General features: G+C 66.7%; 2 protein-coding genes across 6 annotated transcripts; both read right to left on the bottom strand.

Moving 5' to 3' along the window:
* Nucleotides 1–246: 246 nt before the first annotated feature.
* Nucleotides 247–5,834, bottom strand: HDAC10 (histone deacetylase 10). Of its 4 annotated transcripts, XM_069490079.1 has the most exons (19): nt 5,558–5,834; nt 5,354–5,488; nt 5,067–5,163; nt 4,566–4,663; nt 4,364–4,468; nt 4,155–4,223; nt 3,847–3,973; nt 3,663–3,728; nt 3,422–3,481; nt 3,256–3,345; nt 3,054–3,160; nt 2,912–2,979; nt 2,574–2,826; nt 2,376–2,460; nt 1,456–1,547; nt 1,276–1,332; nt 922–1,000; nt 566–748; nt 247–488 (listed from the first exon to the last, which is right to left on the bottom strand). In XM_069490079.1, the coding sequence occupies exons 1-19, from the start codon at nt 5,614–5,616 to the stop codon at nt 315–317; spliced, it is 2,004 nt and encodes a 667-aa protein (XP_069346180.1). In that variant the 5' UTR covers nt 5,617–5,834; the 3' UTR covers nt 247–314. The 4 variants fall into 4 exon arrangements, with proteins under 4 accessions (XP_069346180.1, XP_069346181.1, XP_069346182.1 ...); XM_069490080.1 differs by lacking the exon at nt 3,422–3,481; XM_069490081.1 differs by lacking the exon at nt 247–488 and having other exon boundaries at nt 621–748; nt 922–1,058.
* A 1,534-nt stretch (nt 5,835–7,368) lies between these two features.
* Nucleotides 7,369–15,339, bottom strand: MAPK12 (mitogen-activated protein kinase 12). Of its 2 annotated transcripts, XM_069491747.1 has the most exons (12): nt 14,961–15,339; nt 14,748–14,877; nt 12,282–12,340; nt 10,948–11,059; nt 10,822–10,851; nt 10,478–10,525; nt 9,914–10,028; nt 9,639–9,710; nt 9,416–9,495; nt 9,261–9,339; nt 9,014–9,187; nt 7,369–7,914 (listed from the first exon to the last, which is right to left on the bottom strand). In XM_069491747.1, the coding sequence occupies exons 1-12, from the start codon at nt 15,083–15,085 to the stop codon at nt 7,835–7,837; spliced, it is 1,104 nt and encodes a 367-aa protein (XP_069347848.1). In that variant the 5' UTR covers nt 15,086–15,339; the 3' UTR covers nt 7,369–7,834. The 2 variants fall into 2 exon arrangements, with proteins under 2 accessions (XP_069347848.1, XP_069347849.1); XM_069491748.1 differs by lacking the exon at nt 10,822–10,851.
* Between the last annotated feature and the right edge of the window lie 149 nt (nt 15,340–15,488).

Raw genomic sequence — 15,488 nt, forward strand, 5'->3', positions numbered from 1 at the left:
CAAGTTTACTGACGTAGGGTGGGGCTGCCGCGGGGCGGGGCGGAGCTGGGAGGGGAGAGGCGGAGCTGGGCGCTGGCGGGGGCGGAGCTGGGCTTTGGGGGTGGGGGGACGAGGCGGGGGCGGGGCGGAGCTGGGGCGAGGCGGGGCTGGGGCCGGCGCGTGCTGTTACTTCTGCGGCGCGCACACTCCCGCTGCCGCCGGTTCCGCGCTGCGTGGGGAGGACCGCGCTGGGGCAGGAGGCGGGAGAGAGCCCCGTCGCGGCTGCTCGAGCCCAGGCCGCCCGTCCCCGCCGCGCCCAGCACGGCCGCGCGTCCTCAGCCGGCCTCACCGGCCACCTGCAGCATCTTCCACTGTGGCTCCAGCTGCCGTCTGAGGTCCCTGAGGGCCCTGACGTCCTCTGGAGCGGCCCCCGAGAAAGGGCCCAGGCTGGGAGGCGCCTCTCCGTGCAGCACCCGGGCCAGGACCCTGGCCAGCTCGGGCGTGGACTCCTGCGCCAGCGCCCAGGGGAAGCAGTCACCGTCTTTCCCAGCCCCCACCCCACCGCGGGTCCACCCACCCGACTCACCTCCTCCACCAGGGCCAGGACTCGGCCCCCTGCGGGCCCCCGCAGCACTGCAGCCAGGAGAGCCGCGTGGGGACCCTGCAGGCCATGGGCAGGCCCCAGGGCCACCAGCACCAGGTCAGGCTGGAAGCCGTAGGCCAAGGGCAGCACCAGGCCCAAGATGCAGCTCAGGAACCCACCAGTCATCTGTGGAGACAGTAGGGCCCCAGCTCCTCACCCAGGGACACCCCTCCTGCTGGCTCTGCCCCTGCCTCCTGGGAAGTGAGCAGGGAGCCAGGAGGGGTAAATGTCAGTGAGGGCAGCTGCACACACTGACAGGGTCCCCCCCAGCTGCCCTGCCACACGGCATGGCCACTCACCCCTGGCAGTGGTGTGGAGACATGGAACATGGAGGGGGCAGCTGCCTCTTTGCCCCCGATGCTCAGCCACAGAGTCCTCCTTCCAGGGAGAGCGAGCACATGGACACAAGTGTGTGTGTGAGGCCCTGCCCCCCAACCTGAGCCCCAGCAGCAGAGGCAAGGCAGAGAAGAGCCAGGGAGCTCTGCCTGCTGACCCTCTGTGCGGAAGGCCTGCCTAGCATTGCCCCATCCCAAACCCCAGCTGAGGAAGGCCCCATTCTGTATACAGAGTGCCCCACCCGCGCAGCCCCCTGGGGGCCCTGCCACATGCCCATCCATGTGCTTGACTGGATAGAAGGGTGACCTGAGTCATACCCATCATCAGGGAGGTCCAGGGGCCGGTCCAGTTGTCCCAGGGCCACGCAGAACAGCCTGGAGGAAGAATCGGCCCCAGGACAGGCTGTGTCCACACTGCCCAGACTCCATTCCCAGAGCTCTCCCCACGTGGCCAGCTGGGGTAGGGGCCGCCCACAGTCCCTGCCCTTGGAGGCTCACCTCTGGGCTCCACGGGACAGCCCTCTCCGAATGGCCACATCCAGGATGGCCACTACAGCAGAGGCCGGGATGGCTGCGATACCGCTGCTCACCTGTACGATGAATCAACAGTGGTGGGAGTTGAGGCACCAGCCACCCGGCCCCAAACCAGGTAAACAGACCCAGCTGTGGCTCCTTCTGGTCTGTGTCTACACAGCTGTTATCAGCCTTCCTTATACTCAGAGGTCAAATCACTCCATTTCTGAAAATAAGATGCTTAAATCTATACTTCATTTTTTTCCTTTTTTTTTTTTTTTTTTTCTGAGACACAGTCTCACTCCGTTGCCTGGGCTAGAGTCCTGTGGCATCAGCCTAGCTCACAGCAACCTCAAACTCCTGGGCTCAAGCGATCCTCCTGCCTCAGCCTCCCGAGTAGCTGGGACTACAGGCATGCACCACCATGCCCGGCTAATTTTTTCTACATATTTTTAGTTGTCCAGCTAATTTGTTTCTATTTTTTTAGTAGAGACAGGGTCTCGCTCTTGCTCAGGCTGGTCTCGGACTCCTGAGCTCAAACCATCCACCCGCCTCGGCCTCCAAGAGTGCTAGGATTACAGGCGTGAGCCACCGCGCCTGGCCTACACTTCATTCTTTTATTGTTGTCATCATTCTTTTTGGGCACAGAATGTAGGATAATTCTATACTTTAAATCATTCCCTTCACCTCTCTGCCAAAGAACGTTTAGTTGAGGAGGCTGAGGCAGGGGACACCCACAATCCCATCGCTGGGGCAGTTCTAGGAATGGCTCCTGGCACAAGGTGACATCCGTGTCCCTGTGGTTCTACACCATCCAGCCCCCTCTGGACTGGCCACACCTCGGTATCAGGTCCTGGGCCCTGCCCGAGTCCACGGCACCCCCAGCCCCTCCCAGATACCCCCACCTGCCCATCCAGGATCCCATCTAAGAGGTACAGGAGCTTCGCAAGTGCAGTGAGGGCCTCATCCTGGGCCAGGGATGCATGTGGCCTGTGGTGGACAGAACACGTGGACAAGTGGCCACAAAGTGACTGCACGTCAGTTACGCACAGGCACGTGCACAGACACGGCCCCACCGCTCTCCCCAGGCCGGCCCTGCCCACCTGGCCCAGGCCTCTGCCTCCTCCCTCGGTGCTGATTTCTCCTGGTGGAGAACTTCAGGGGGCAGGACCAGGGTGGCATCTGGCGCAGTCAGGGCAACAGCCGTGCGGACAGGGGGAGTGGGGTGGAGGCGCCGCTGGTCCAGGAGGGAGCTCAGCGCAGCGGCTGCTGCCTCGCATGCGGGGCCCCCAGGCCGCACCGGCAGGGGCCTCCCCTCTGGGGAGCGGGCGCTGGGACTCAGTGCAGGGGCCGTGTCTAGGGACAGTTCAGAGTCATAGCCACTGCAAAGAGCGCAAGGTGGGATGCCCCCAGCCCAGGCCCAGGCCCAGGCCCCACCAACCTTGCTGCTGGAGGCTCACCCAGTGAGGGGCCTGGGCAGTGCGAACACTCTGGATGGACTCCAGGGCGCTGTGTGGGTGAATCGAGAGTGGTGAGGTGGGCCTGGCCTCCATCCCGGCCCTCTCCACCCCCTCCCTTCGCACCTCTGACATGGCATCAGGGGCCCCGGCAGGAGTGGGGCCGGGTCCCCCAGCAGTGCCTGCACCGTCATGCACACCGACTGCGCCAGGGACTCCAGGTGGTAGCCGCCCTGGGAGAAGGGCAGGGGTGTCACTGCGTGGGGCTGGGCTCCCAACTCCCGCGTGGGTGGCTCCAAGCCTCTGCCCTCACACCCTCCCCTATCACCTCCAGCACTGCGCAGACTCGGCCGCCGGCCAGCACCTGCAGCAGCTGTGTGAGGTGGGCGAAGCACTCCGGTGTGGCCTGCATCTGCCCCTGGGACCAGAGCTGTGTGTGACGGGGGCAGAGCCCAGGACCCCAGAGGCCCTCCCCAGCCAGGCCAGGCCCTCACCTCAGGGTCCCCGACGGCTGAGTCAAATCCTGCGGAGACCAGCACCAGCTCAGGGTCAAACTACAGGCCATGCCGGGGTGCAGAGGGGAAGGAGGAGGCTGGAGTGGGTGCAGGGGAGGCCTGGTGCTGCCTGCCTCACCACTCCACCCCCACTGAGAGGCCCTCCCCACCGCTGCCTTCATATCCCGCCCACCTGCCTGGGGGGCTGCCTGCCCTTGGAGCCCACCCGCCGTGCAGTCACCTCAAAGGCTAGTGGCAGCAGCAGGTGCAGGAAGGCGGCCATGTAGTCAGCATTTCCCATCCCGACCTTGTGGGGTGGGGGTGGGGGGGGTCAGTGGGCCAGCTCTGCCAGTGGGGGCCCTGGCAGGATGCTCAGGCTACACTCTGGAGGCCCAGAACCGCCCCCCGGGGTTCAGCATGGGCACCTGGTTCCAGGGCAGATTGACAGTGAAGCCACGGCCCTGTCCCCGCCCAACGGCATCGGCATTTGACTCTTGCAGGAAAGGCCAGAAGCGCCCATGCTCATATCGGTGCCAGGAGAAGTAAAGGACACTGCAAACAGCCAGCCGGGGTCAGGGGTCAGAGGTCAGGACCCTAGCAGCTCCGTGGCTCCTCACAGAACCTGACCCCTGAGGACACAGCTGCATCTCCCCTCTTGGATTTTTCCCAGGCCAGTCCATGCACCCCAAAAGTGGGGTTGCAGGGAAGGCTTGTGTCCCCACCCCCAGCTCACCTGGGGTCATCCTCAAAGACATACTGGATGCCTTGGCCGTGGTGGATGTCCCAGTCAACGATGAGGATCCTGGGACAGACAGTGCTGGGGGTCACTGGGGCCTCCCACCTCCAGCCAGGAATGGGAGGAGACTGGGTGGGCTGGCAGCCTCCTTTGCCCCTTCCTGTCGGGCCTGGGTCGTCCACCGCTGCAGCCAGCCTGGCACACACCTGTGCAGCCTGTGTTTCTGCTTGGCATGTTCAGCTGCTATAGCTACATTGTTGAACACGCAGAACCCGTTGGCAGCTGCCCTCTGGCTGTGGTGCCCAGGAGGCCTGGGGGTGAGAGTGGGGTACCGCCCACGTCAGGGTCATCCTGTCCCCTCCCCGGGCCACCCACAAGGGGGCGGCCTTGTGAGGGGGCAGCTCTCACCTCACCAGGGCGAGCCCATTGCGCGCAGCTCCCAGGAGCACAGCGTCCACCAGCTGCAGCGCAGCCCCCGCGGCCAGCCGGGCACAGTGGAAAGTGCTCTGTGGGGCAGGGGTGCAGATGAGCCCCGTGCCAGGCCGCGGGCATCAACTACCGGGCAGAACAGGCCGGGCCGCGGGCACCAACTGCCGGGCAGAACAGTCCGGGCCGCGGGGCACCAACTGCCGGGCAGAACAGGCCGGGCCGCGGGGCACCAACTGCCGGGCAGAACAGGCCGGGCCGCGGGGCACCAACTGCCGGGCAGAACAGGCCGGGCCGCGGGGCACCAACTGCCGGGCAGAACAGGCCGGGCCGGGCCCAGGTGCCAGCGGTGGCAGCAAGCAGGGTATGCAGGGTGCTGTCACGTGCGTGAACAAGGCATGGGGCTGGGGTGGCACTGTGGGTGTGAGCACACAGGTGTGTGCGTGTGTATCTGGGAGGGTGGGTGTGTACGAGGGCACGCACCGGGTGGAAGTACACAGCATCGTACTGTCCAGACAGTGCCTGTAGCTCCCGCTTGCCCAGGACCTGGGTCCCCCGAACCAGGGCCACGTACTCCGGGCTGCAGACAGCAGACAGGCAGGAAAAGCAGGGTCACCAGAGGCACAGGGAGGGGAGGGGCTGGGGTCGGTGGTGGAGGGCCCACCCTGCTGCTTCGTGCCTTTGAACTGCTCACCGCCCGCCCGATGGTGACACTGGCAGGCTTGGGGAAGGCCCAGGCTGCCCCCCAACCTGTGGCTGCCGCGTCTGACCTGTGCACCAGCCCCAGCTCTGCCTCCGAGGCCTCGCGGGCTGACAACCGCAGGCACCTCTGCTCCAGGCCGCACTGCCGCAGGCGGTCCAGGGCTGCAGTCAGGCGCTCGGGACACTCGATCTCGCACTCGGGGCTGGGGCAGATTGGGGGCTCAGTGTCCAGAGCCCCTCACCATCCCCGACCTCAGCCAGGTCACACTTACTCATCCCAGAGCAGCCGGGGGGCCGTCATGTCCTCATGGTACACAAGCGCAGTCCCCATGGCTGGGCTGTGGTTACTTTGGACCACTCCCGGGTGGCAGGACCCAAACCCCTCCCTCAAGGGTGACTGCACGCCCTATCCCCACAGTGCAGCCCGGGAGCAGCCCGGTGCCGGGGACCTGCCTGGAACAGAGCCCGGGCGGCAGGTGGGGCCAGGGCAGGAACGCTCGGAACTCAGGCAGCTCAAGGGTCCCCTGTGCACAGATGGCGCCAAGCGAGGCCACGGACAGGGGTGGCCCCAGGGCGGGCTTCCGGCTTCCTGTGACTGGGACTGGGTCCTGCTCCACTCCTACTGCAGCAGTCCCCTCCCCAGAGTGGGAGGGGCCAGAGGAGGTCCCGCCTCTGCACCCCGCCTCCTCCACCTCCAGAGCTGCCATGGTGGCCGCAGGGTGAGGGTGCAGCGTGCGGTGCCCAGGCCCTCTGGGGCTGCCCCTGGGGCCCCGCCCCACCCCGCCATGCTCCCTTCTGCCCCCAACTTCCCTCAAGCCCACCTTGAACACGCAAGCGTGGGGTCAGAGCTGCTGGCAGCACCCCGCGTCCACTGTGACCCAGGGCCCACCCACCAGGGTTGGGGAGGAGCCAGTTGAAGGAAAGGAAGCTGTGGTCCACAGGGGCAGTGGCTCCTGGGGGGGCTGGTGGTCCCAGGCAGTGGTTGTGGCTCAGTCCCCAGGTTTCAGAAGGGAGTGACAGGGAGACCCCTGGCAGGAGAGCAGACAAGAGTCAGAGGGTCGGGGCAACGGCCACAACGCTGCACAGGAGCCAGGGCTGTCCTAGAGGTAGGGCAGGTCTGACGGAAGGGGGTGCGGCCACAGACACAGAGCAAGATGCCCCAAGACAGGAGGAAACCTGCAGCCTCTCCCGGTCCCCTTCCTTGCTCGGCCCCAGGCAGGGCCAGCCCCAGCCGGGCCTCCCTCCAGCGAGCAGCAGAAACCGCTGGAGCCATCAGAGCGCAGGGGCTGCGGACGTCCGGCAAATCAATACCACTCCCAGTCAGCTGTGGAGGCTCGGGGAGCACAGATGGTCTGGGCAGGGGTCCGCAGGAGAGGCACAAGAGTGACCCTGGGCAGAGGCCAGTGTCCACTGTGGCAACTCATCTGACCAAATTTGGCTGGGCCAACTGTGCACATGTCCATCCAAACTCCCAGCTGGAGGAGGAGGCCCGGGCCTGGCCCCCCTCCCCAACCCCCACATCGCTGTGCCCCAGCCTGGGCCCACCCGGGGTGCACCTGCCTGTGGGAGGCGGGGAGGAGAGAGGGCAGCGGGAGCCCATGCATGGCCTGAGGCCTGTGGAGGGTAGCGTGGGCCACTGGGCCACGGTGGGGGGAGGGGCACCCAGCGCAGCACCAGAGGGGTCTCAAGGTGCTCGGCATGTCTGCTACCTCCCGAGGAACCTTCTAGCTAGCCGTGGAGGGTGCAGGGAGCTCAGCCAGGCTGGATCCTAACACAGCCCCCCATCTGGGCCTGCCCCTGCACCCCGCTCCAGGTCCACACCCTGCAGCCTGCACTGAGCTGTCCGAGGAAGGTCACCCCATGAGAGGGGAGGGGCCGAGCCCTAGTGTGGGGGCTCACGGCGACTGGCACAGGACTGGCAACGTGGGCACCAGCTCTGCGACCTGGAGGAGGCAGGACCCTCGGGAGCCCCCCGACCTGGCTCTCAGGCCAGCCTCCTGTCTCTGTGCAGCTCTGAGGCCGCAGGGTGGGGACCCAGCGTCAGGACACACAGCTGGAGAGAGAGGTCTACAAAAGCGTTTATTCCCTTCCAGCCACGTGCACACGCCACGGCTGACTGGCGTTGCAGGCTGAGGAGCAGGAGAGTCCGCGGCTGACCCCGAGCTGGGGCCTGCGCCCTCCCTCTGTCCGTCCTCTCCAGCAGGGCCTGCAGCATGCAGGGCTCAGAGGCCAGGACTCGACCCTGGGCGCTGCCAGCTCTGATGTTTCTTGCTGAACCTGGCAGAGGGCCAAGGCTCCAGGGGTTGGAGGCCATCCCCAGGCCAAGCAGAAATCCTGTCCAGAAAGTTCTGATGCTCCTGCAGGGCTGAGGTGGTGCCAGAGGACAGAGGAACAGGCCTGGGGAGGAGGGTCCGTGGAACCAGGGGCTTTGCTCCCAGTAGATGCCTTGGGACACCAGCCCAGCCAGGGTCAAGGTGGTAAGCAGGACCCCCTCCAGGGGGTAGGCCAAGGCAAGAAGCCCCCTCCGCCAACCCGGAGCCCAGAGGTCTTCAAAGAGCCGTCTCCTTGGAAACCCTGGTCCCCAGGTGCCTGGGCGGCTTGAAGCTGAGCACCTCTTTATACGTGACACCTGGGAGGCGAGCGCAGAGAGGGGTCGTCAGCTCATGGAGCCTGCAGGGCGAAGCCAGTGCCTCAGGGGCCCCTCTCCAGCCCTGAGGGGCCCGTCCACCCAGGAAGGTTTGTGTGAAGAGCCCACTGCTCTCTATCTGGACTTTCCCAGGGAAACAGGCGGTGACGAGAGCTTGTATTCCTGACCAAGGACTCGGCCACAGACAGACCACATGTGCACCACGGGCTGCTGTGAAAGCAACAGCGCCCAGCCACAGTCTGTGTGGGCGGGGACCACAGAGAGGATCCTGTGGCCCGTGGTTTTCAAGTTATCTTTTTTAGCAGCAGAAACTTTTCATCAAACAAAACCAAATTCGTAAGCACACAACAGCACGGATAAGGGTGGAGCCCCTGCTGGAGGCACCCGGGAACCCTGTGGTCCTAAGAAACAGTTTGAGAACCTCAACCCACCCAGCCCACAGGCAGGGGGGCTGGGGCACTGTGGCCCCCAGGCCGGCCATGCAGCCACGGAGAGCAGGAGCCCAGCCCTACTGGCCACTCCAGAGCAGAGCCGAGGCCAGTTCCAGCGTGGGCTTCCCTGAGCGTGGCCTGAGGCCACACAGGCGTTGCCCTGCTCAGAGCTGGACAGGCCTCGCAGGAAGGGCGGCCCGCACAAGGCCTGGAGGTGGAGGGCACAGCTGCAGGAGACTGGACCGCTCAGTCAGGCTGCAGGGGGAGGGCGACGCCCTGGGGTGGCTGAGGGCAGGACACCAGGTGTGTGCGGTCGACCAGATGGGAGGGGCCCTAAAATGGGGCAAGGAAAGGCAAGGACAGACGCCAGGGGTGTGAGCAGAGAGGCCCTGGGGACAGGTGGACGTGGAGGGGGCTCCAGGGTGGCCCAGGTCTCTAGCCTGGACATGGGGGAGGCAAGGCAACCGGGGCAGTGAGGCAAGTCTGGGGCCACCCTCCCCACATCCCTCAGCTCCAGCCAGAGGTCACTGTGGCCAGGCCGCGTGGCGCTACACTGCCCTCTGACCTCCTGGTCACCTGACCTGTGTCCCGGGGAAGGGCTGCAGGACTCGGCCTGGCCCTGCCCGGGCCCTGCCCGGAGCCCCACTCACGCTTCCACTCGTCCAAGGTGCGGTCCACGTCGTCAAAGGAGTCGTCGTACTTCTGGGCCGCAGGCGCCTCTTCCGTGTCGTGCAGGGACTCGAAGTAGGGGTGGGCCAGCGCCTCGGCCGCCGTCACCCGCTGCTCCGCATCCAGCACCAGCATCTTCTCCAGGAGGCTCACGGCTGCGGGGGGCTCACGTCAGGCCAGGCTCCGGGAGGTCCCGCTCTGTGCCCTGCGCCCCCCACCCTGCCCTACCCAGGGGGCTGGCGTTGGTCAGGATGGAGGCAAAGTCCTTCTTCTCCAGCTCGGGGAGGCCCTTCATGTAGTTCTTCGCCTGCAGGGGAGAGAGGGTGAGGAGCCAGCCCCGAGCCAGGGCGGCCCGGCCCCCCACCGCACCGCGCCCCACTGACATCCGCGCTCTGCAGCCTCTGCACAAACTCGGGCGATGGCGTGCCGGTCACCTTCATGATCTCCTTCAGCTGGTCCAGGTCTGCAGGGGCTCAGGAGCACAGCTGGGGCCAGAGAGCAGGGCCCCCCCGACCTGGCCCGGGGAGGAGCCCAGCCCCCACCCACCCTGGATGCTGCCCCCGCGGACCCCACCCACCCCCCACGGCCCCCCAGGCGGGAGGATACGGTCGGTGCCCTTGAACAGTATCTTCCCTGTAATCATCTCGGCCATGATGCAGCCCACGGACCAGATGTCCACTGAGACAGAAGCCCAGTCAGCGCTCCATGGGCGGCAGGGGACAAAGACAGGGGAGGGGGACACAGACATGGCCCATCGGGTTTGGCCTGCCCACGCCCCCGTCCGGCTCCCACCCAAGCTCAACAGCCGCCCTGGGAGCAGCCATCAAGACGCGGGGCCGTGGCAGTGCCAGGGGAGGCAACGTCTCTGGGCAGCGTCTCACCAGTCTGCGTGTAGCGCATCCAATTCAAGATGACCTCGGGTGCCCGGTACCAGCGCGTCACCACGTATCCGGTCATCTCACTGTCTGCCTGCCTGGCCAGGCCAAAGTCCAGGATCTGGGGGAGGATGGGAGACGTGGGGCTGGGGGACCCCTGAGGACGGGCAGGCCAGCTGACCCCAAGGGGCTGCGCTGGGCTTGAATCTGAGCTGGAGCCTCCTGCCAACTTTCCAGAGCTTGAGGCTACAGCCTCGGACCCCAAGCCACCTACTTCTCCAGCGTGGCCGGGTCACCCAGCCCAACCAGTTTCAGGAGCAGGTGGTCTGGGGGTCCCCCTCCCAACCCGAGCATCCCGGCTCAGCCCTGCCCCAGGTCAAGCATGGAGCCCTGGGACACCCCACCCTCTCCCGAAGCAGGGAGGGCCTCCCCAAGGCCTGGCTGCTCAGCCACTGCCCAGAGCCTGGGGTCTGGGCCCCTGCCTGGGCCCGAGGGCAGGCAGTGATGGGGCAGGTCAGCAGGGACGCCTGGCTCCCTGCCCCACCGTTCTCCCCGCCAGGCAACACAAACCTTAAGCTCACAGTCCTCATTCACCGCGAGGTTGCCCGGCTTCAGGTCCTGGGGGCAGAGCAAAGGTGGCCACGATGCCCAGCCCATGGGGCATGTGCTTGGCCCAGAGCCCGGGCAGCACCTAAGGAAGGGGCCACGAGCATCGGCCTGCCCCCCACCCCCGTCCCCCCGCAGAGGTGCCTGGGCCCACAGGACAGACTTCTGACAGGGGCCCTGCTCGGACAGCCCTGTGCACCCCCCACCAGACCCCATCAATCCCCCTGACGGTGAGAGGTGACGCTGGGGGACTGGGCCCCTCCATGCCCACGTGGTGGGGGGCGACGGCTGCCCCTGCCCGGACTCACCCTGTGGATGATGCCAGCGGCGTGGATATACTGCAGGAGAGAAGAGGTGGCCATCAGCTCCGGAACCCCAGGGACCTTGGAGCCACAGGGCCCCACCCTCGCCCAGCAGCCCCTCCGCAGCCCCACCTTGAGCCCCTTCAGCATCTGGTACACCAGGAACTGGATCCGGTCCTCACTCAGCTTCTCGTGCTTCATGAGTTTGCCCAGGTCGGTCCCCATGAACGGCATCACCAGGTAACTGGGTGGGGCTGGGCCCAGTCAGCGGGGCAGGGCCATCGCCTGGACCCCAGGGCCCTGCTGGCCCGCCCCCACGAGCCCCAGAGCAGGGCCAGGCTCCGTCCGTCCACCGTCTGGCCCCTCCTGTCTCTCAGCAAGGCCTGCACTGCCCTCCCACCCACCTGACTGGAATGCCAGGTGGGGGGAACTGCGCTCTGGGTTTTTTTGTTTTTAAGACAGGGTCTTGCTCTGTCACCCAGGCTAGAGTGCAGTGGCATGATCACGGCTCACTCCTGGGCTCAGGGCTCTTCCCACCTCAGCCTCCTGAGCAGGTGGGACTACGGATGCACACCACTACGCCTGCGTATTTTGTTTTTTTAGAGATGGGGTCTCACTATGCTGCCCAGGCTGGTCTCAAACTCCTGGCCTCAGGTGATCCTCTCATCTCAGCCTTCCAAAGGGCTGCGATTACAGGCGTGAGCCACCATGCCCAACTCACTGTGGGGTTTTTGGACTCTCAACTGAAGGGCCATGCGTGCCAGGCGAGGGACTGAGGCTGCACCCTGAAGGCAGGGGAGCACGAATCTTCATAGACAGGGGAGAGAGGTGGTCAGTTTCCATTTCAGGCCTGGGTGCCAGAGAGAGGAGGGCCTGGGGGCAAGGGTGGGGACGGCAAGGTATTTGAGTCAGAGGGCCAGGCTGGGCAGGTGGAGAGAGAGACCAAGGAGCGCAGCACTTAGCCCTCGCAGACCCTGAGGCCAGTGTGGTCCACGACCTCTGCAGGCCAGGCAGCAAGGAGCCTGCTGCCCTCTCCAGCCCTTCCTAGGCCTGGCCCTGGGGTCTTGGCCAACAACAGCATGAGTCCAGGCTGGCTGGCCACAGCAGGCTCGACAGGGCAAGGGCAGGGTGGGTCCTCCCTGCCACTTCTCCCGCCTCCCTGCCGGCAAAAAGGTCAGTGGCTCCAGTTACAGGCCACACGCTCAGTGCCAGGGTCCCGAGCACGGGACCTGCCTGTTAACAAATGCTTGGGCCCAAGGTTCACACCTCCAGTTCTGGAGCGGGCCCAGGCCCCAGGCTTGGAGGGAACAGGAGGCCCGGGCTCCGCTGGCTGTACCAGTGCCACAGGTACCAGGGACCCACGGGCGAGGGGTGGGCAGTGTGCACCCCATTTGGGCTGTGGGAAGGGGACCCCATGCCAGCCCAGCACCCTCCTGCCCTGGTGGCCAGCCCAGGCCGGCACTCACAAGTCTGTGAAGTCATCCAGGGTCTCGTCAGGAGTGAACACGTCCAGCAGCCCGATCACCTGGGAGAGGGCCAGGGCACCAGGTGGGGTTCAGGGTGCAGCAGAGGGCCCAGGGTCTTGGGCACCCCCAAGGGTGGCACTGCCTTCTAGGCAGTTCCTTCTAGGCAGGAACCCCCGCAGCTGTTCTGGTCACCCCCACTGCCCATGGGGCCTGACTCGGCCCGCTGGCCGTGTGGCCCAGCCCTGGCACACACATCCACAGACAAAGGCTATTTTTGGATGGTGACAGCCGGGATCTCCTGGGGGAGGGGCAGCCCCCAGTCTGGGCTGGCTCTGAGCCACCAAAGGGCTCTAGCCCCTTGTCCCTTCCTCCCCTTTTCCTCTCCCCAAGCAAGCAGACCCAGGCCCAGGTGAGAAAAGCCAACACCTGGCAGGTTCTTCCCCGGGGCAGGCAGCACTGTGACCACCTGGTCCCACAGAGCCCCTGGTTGGAGGAGACGGACAGAAGACAGGTAAAGTGCCAGCTGCTGCCCAGCACTTGGGCGGACGTGGGGGACAGGGCCTCCAGGTCCCACAGAGGCCTCGAGGAAGAGCTCTGCACAGCTGAGCAGCCAAGAGGCAGGTGGACGCGCCAGCAGGGGGACACCTGGCGAGGCCACACGCACAGTGGCTGAGGCGGGAGGGAGAACACTTCGAGAGCTTGAGGAACGCGGGGAGGGAGGCCAGGTGGCTGAGGCCCAGGCCAGGGAGGAGCCGAGGAGAGGCCAGAGGGAGCCCGGGCACGTCCTCCCACACCAGGTCAAGGTTTGGCTCAGTCCTAAGAGCCGACAAGGGAAGGATGTTAAACGCATCCTCCTGCCTCGGCGTAGGGACAGACCAAGTGAGGCGAGGATGGACACCAAGTGGAAGGACATCTGGGTGACCACTGTCACCACTGGGCCCAGGGCTGTGGGCAGGAGGGTGGGTGGAGAGAAGGGAAGGGGGGAGGGGGGCCTGGGGACACGTGCTGCAGACTGACGTGAGGGCCGAAAGCCTCAGGGGCGCCCGGGAGAGTGCTGGCAAGAAGAGCACGGAGAACAGGGCCTCAGAGGTTAGGGGTCCCCCGGATGCGCTCTGCCTCTGTAGCGCGGATCAAGGCCCAGAGCAGGGGGCTGGGGTTTGAGGGGAGGGAGGGGGCCTGGGGGTGGCAGGACTGGGCCTGTGGCAGCCCCCCCTTCCCACAGCCAGCAAGACCAGCAAGAGCCTTGGGCTCCTCGGGGGAAAATGGCTCCACAATGTGCAGACTCCCAGCTGCGGGCAGTCAGGAGCCCGGGGGGGACGGCAGGACCCACTGGCACAGCGGGGTGGTCCCGGCACAGGCTGGGCCACAGGTGGGCAGCGAGCCCTTGGCGGGATGGGGGCCAGGCAGGTGGGGCAGGTGGGCAGGAGTGGGGGGCCGTGAGGGGAGCTGGATGACACCTGGGGAGCAGGCTGTACCCAGAAGACGGGGTGAGGCAGGGGCAGGGTTGGTGCCCACCACAAGTGGATTTCACACAGAAAGGGGAGGCGGCGAGCCCAGGGCCGGGGCAGACACGGGGAGTCCGAGAGAAGTAAGGGCCCACCAGGCAGCCAGGAGGGTGGCAGTGGCCAGAAACCCACGGATCAGTTTGCAGAGGGACACAGGGACTCATTCTCCCAGTGGGCTGGTGGCTCCAATGACCCAGGAAGGTCCGGAAGGAGCATCAGGAGCTGGAGTCTCAGTGCCCAGACCAGGGCTGAGGAGTGACGCCCGGGCAGAACTGTGTTGGGAAACCAGAGCTGCCCTGGCAGGGAGAAGGCTCTCAGCAACCAGCTCTGGCCACGGGAGAGGCCCGGGGCAGCCACTGTGGTGTCCCTTGGACAGGACAGGAAACAAGAGAGGCCTTTCCCACGTGGGGCCCAGATATGCCGCCCACTAACGTGAAGGTGTCTGTGAAGGCCACTGTGCCCCGTGCGCTCAGAACACCAGTTCCCTAAACCCCTTGGCCGGAGACCCCTGAGAGCCCAGGCCCAGCTCCAACGCCCCGCCTGGCCCTACCGGACCGCCGGGCAGGACCTAGGCAGAGTGGGCTCCCGACGGCGCCGGCACAGGGAAGAGGAGAGGTGCCCCTTGCAGGAAAGCCCGCCTTCCACCTGGAGCAGCCCTCTCCACTAGGTTCCTGGCCCGAGGCAGGGTTTGCAGTGGGAGGCAGAGCCCTCAGGCCTGAGCCCTGACCAGGCCCCGGGCGGAGGAGCCAGACGTGGCCCTGGAAGAAGTCAAGGGCCTGAGTCCTTCCCGGGACCTGCACGGAAGGGCCCTGGGCTCGGCCTCCCTGTCCCAGACACAGCCCCGGCTCCGCCGGCCCCCGCAGGGGTTGCCCAGGCCCGGGGACAGGGGGCCGGCCTTCTCGGGGAGGGGAGATGAGCCGGCCTCGGCGGGAGTCCCCAGCTGCAGGCCGGGGCGACTCACGTTCTCGTGGCGCATGTGTTTGAGGAGGCGCAGCTCGCGGTAGGCGCGCTTGGCAAACAGCTCTGACTGGAAGGGCCGGTACAGCTTCTTGATGGCCACCTTGGCGCCCGTGCGGCTGTCCACGGCCGAGCTGCGGGGCGGGAGCTCAGCGGGACGGCCGGCGCCCCCGACCCGCACACACCCGCCGCCCCGCCGCCGCCGCCCTGCGCTCACCACACCGCGCCGTAGGCGCCCGAGCCCACGGGCTGCAGGTCCTGGTACACGGCGCGCACCTCCCAGGCGGTCTTGGTCACCTCCTGGCGGTAAAAGCCACTGCGGGCAGGCGGCGGAGAGCTCATGGCGGGCCCGGGCGCCCCCCCACCCCCGCCGCCGCGGACCCCGCAGGCACCGCGCCCGAGGACCAGGACCCGGGATCAGCGGGGGTCCCTCGGCGCGCGCCCCGGCCACCGAGCCGCCCGACCCCCCGCCGCCGCCGGGGCGCTCCTGCGCCCGGCTCTTCTCTCCGGGTCGCCTCCCTCCCGGGTCTCCAAGGCGCCCACCCCGGCCCGACCCCGGCCCGGTCCGGACAGCGCACGGCCCCTCCCCGGCTCACGGACCAACCGGCCCCCTGGCCGCACGCACGTGATGCCCCCGCCCGCCCTCCGGCCCCTCCGGAAACCCGAGGCGGCGGCGAGGGCGGGGAGGTAGGGCCAGAGGCTGGGGGGAAGGGGAGGGGGAGGAGAGCGCCACCCCAAGCTCTCT

The sequence above is a fragment of the Eulemur rufifrons genome, chromosome 16 (assembly GCF_041146395.1).
Source record: "Eulemur rufifrons isolate Redbay chromosome 16, OSU_ERuf_1, whole genome shotgun sequence".
NCBI lineage: Eukaryota > Metazoa > Chordata > Mammalia > Primates > Lemuridae > Eulemur > Eulemur rufifrons.

Excerpts from the sequence above, each read along its gene's own strand:
- HDAC10 (XM_069490079.1), bottom strand. The coding sequence starts at position 5,616 with ATGGGGACTGCGCTTGTGTACCATGAGGACATGACGGCCCCCCGGCTG. Across the intron at positions 4,664-5,066 it reads ATGCTGTGTACTTCCACCCG|AGCACTTTCCACTGTGCCCG; the intron begins GTGCGTGCCCTC and ends CCTGCCCCACAG. Across the intron at positions 3,482-3,662 it reads TGCTGCCACTAGCCTTTGAG|TTTGACCCTGAGCTGGTGCT; the intron begins GTGACTGCACGG and ends CATGGCCTGTAG.
- MAPK12 (XM_069491747.1), bottom strand. The coding sequence starts at position 15,085 with ATGAGCTCTCCGCCGCCTGCCCGCAGTGGCTTTTACCGCCAGGAGGTG. Across the intron at positions 10,526-10,821 it reads CCGCTGGCATCATCCACAGG|GACCTGAAGCCGGGCAACCT; the intron begins GTGAGTCCGGGC and ends CTCTGCCCCCAG. Across the intron at positions 9,188-9,260 it reads GACCAACGCCAGCCCCCTGG|CCGTGAGCCTCCTGGAGAAG; the intron begins GTAGGGCAGGGT and ends AGCCCCCCGCAG.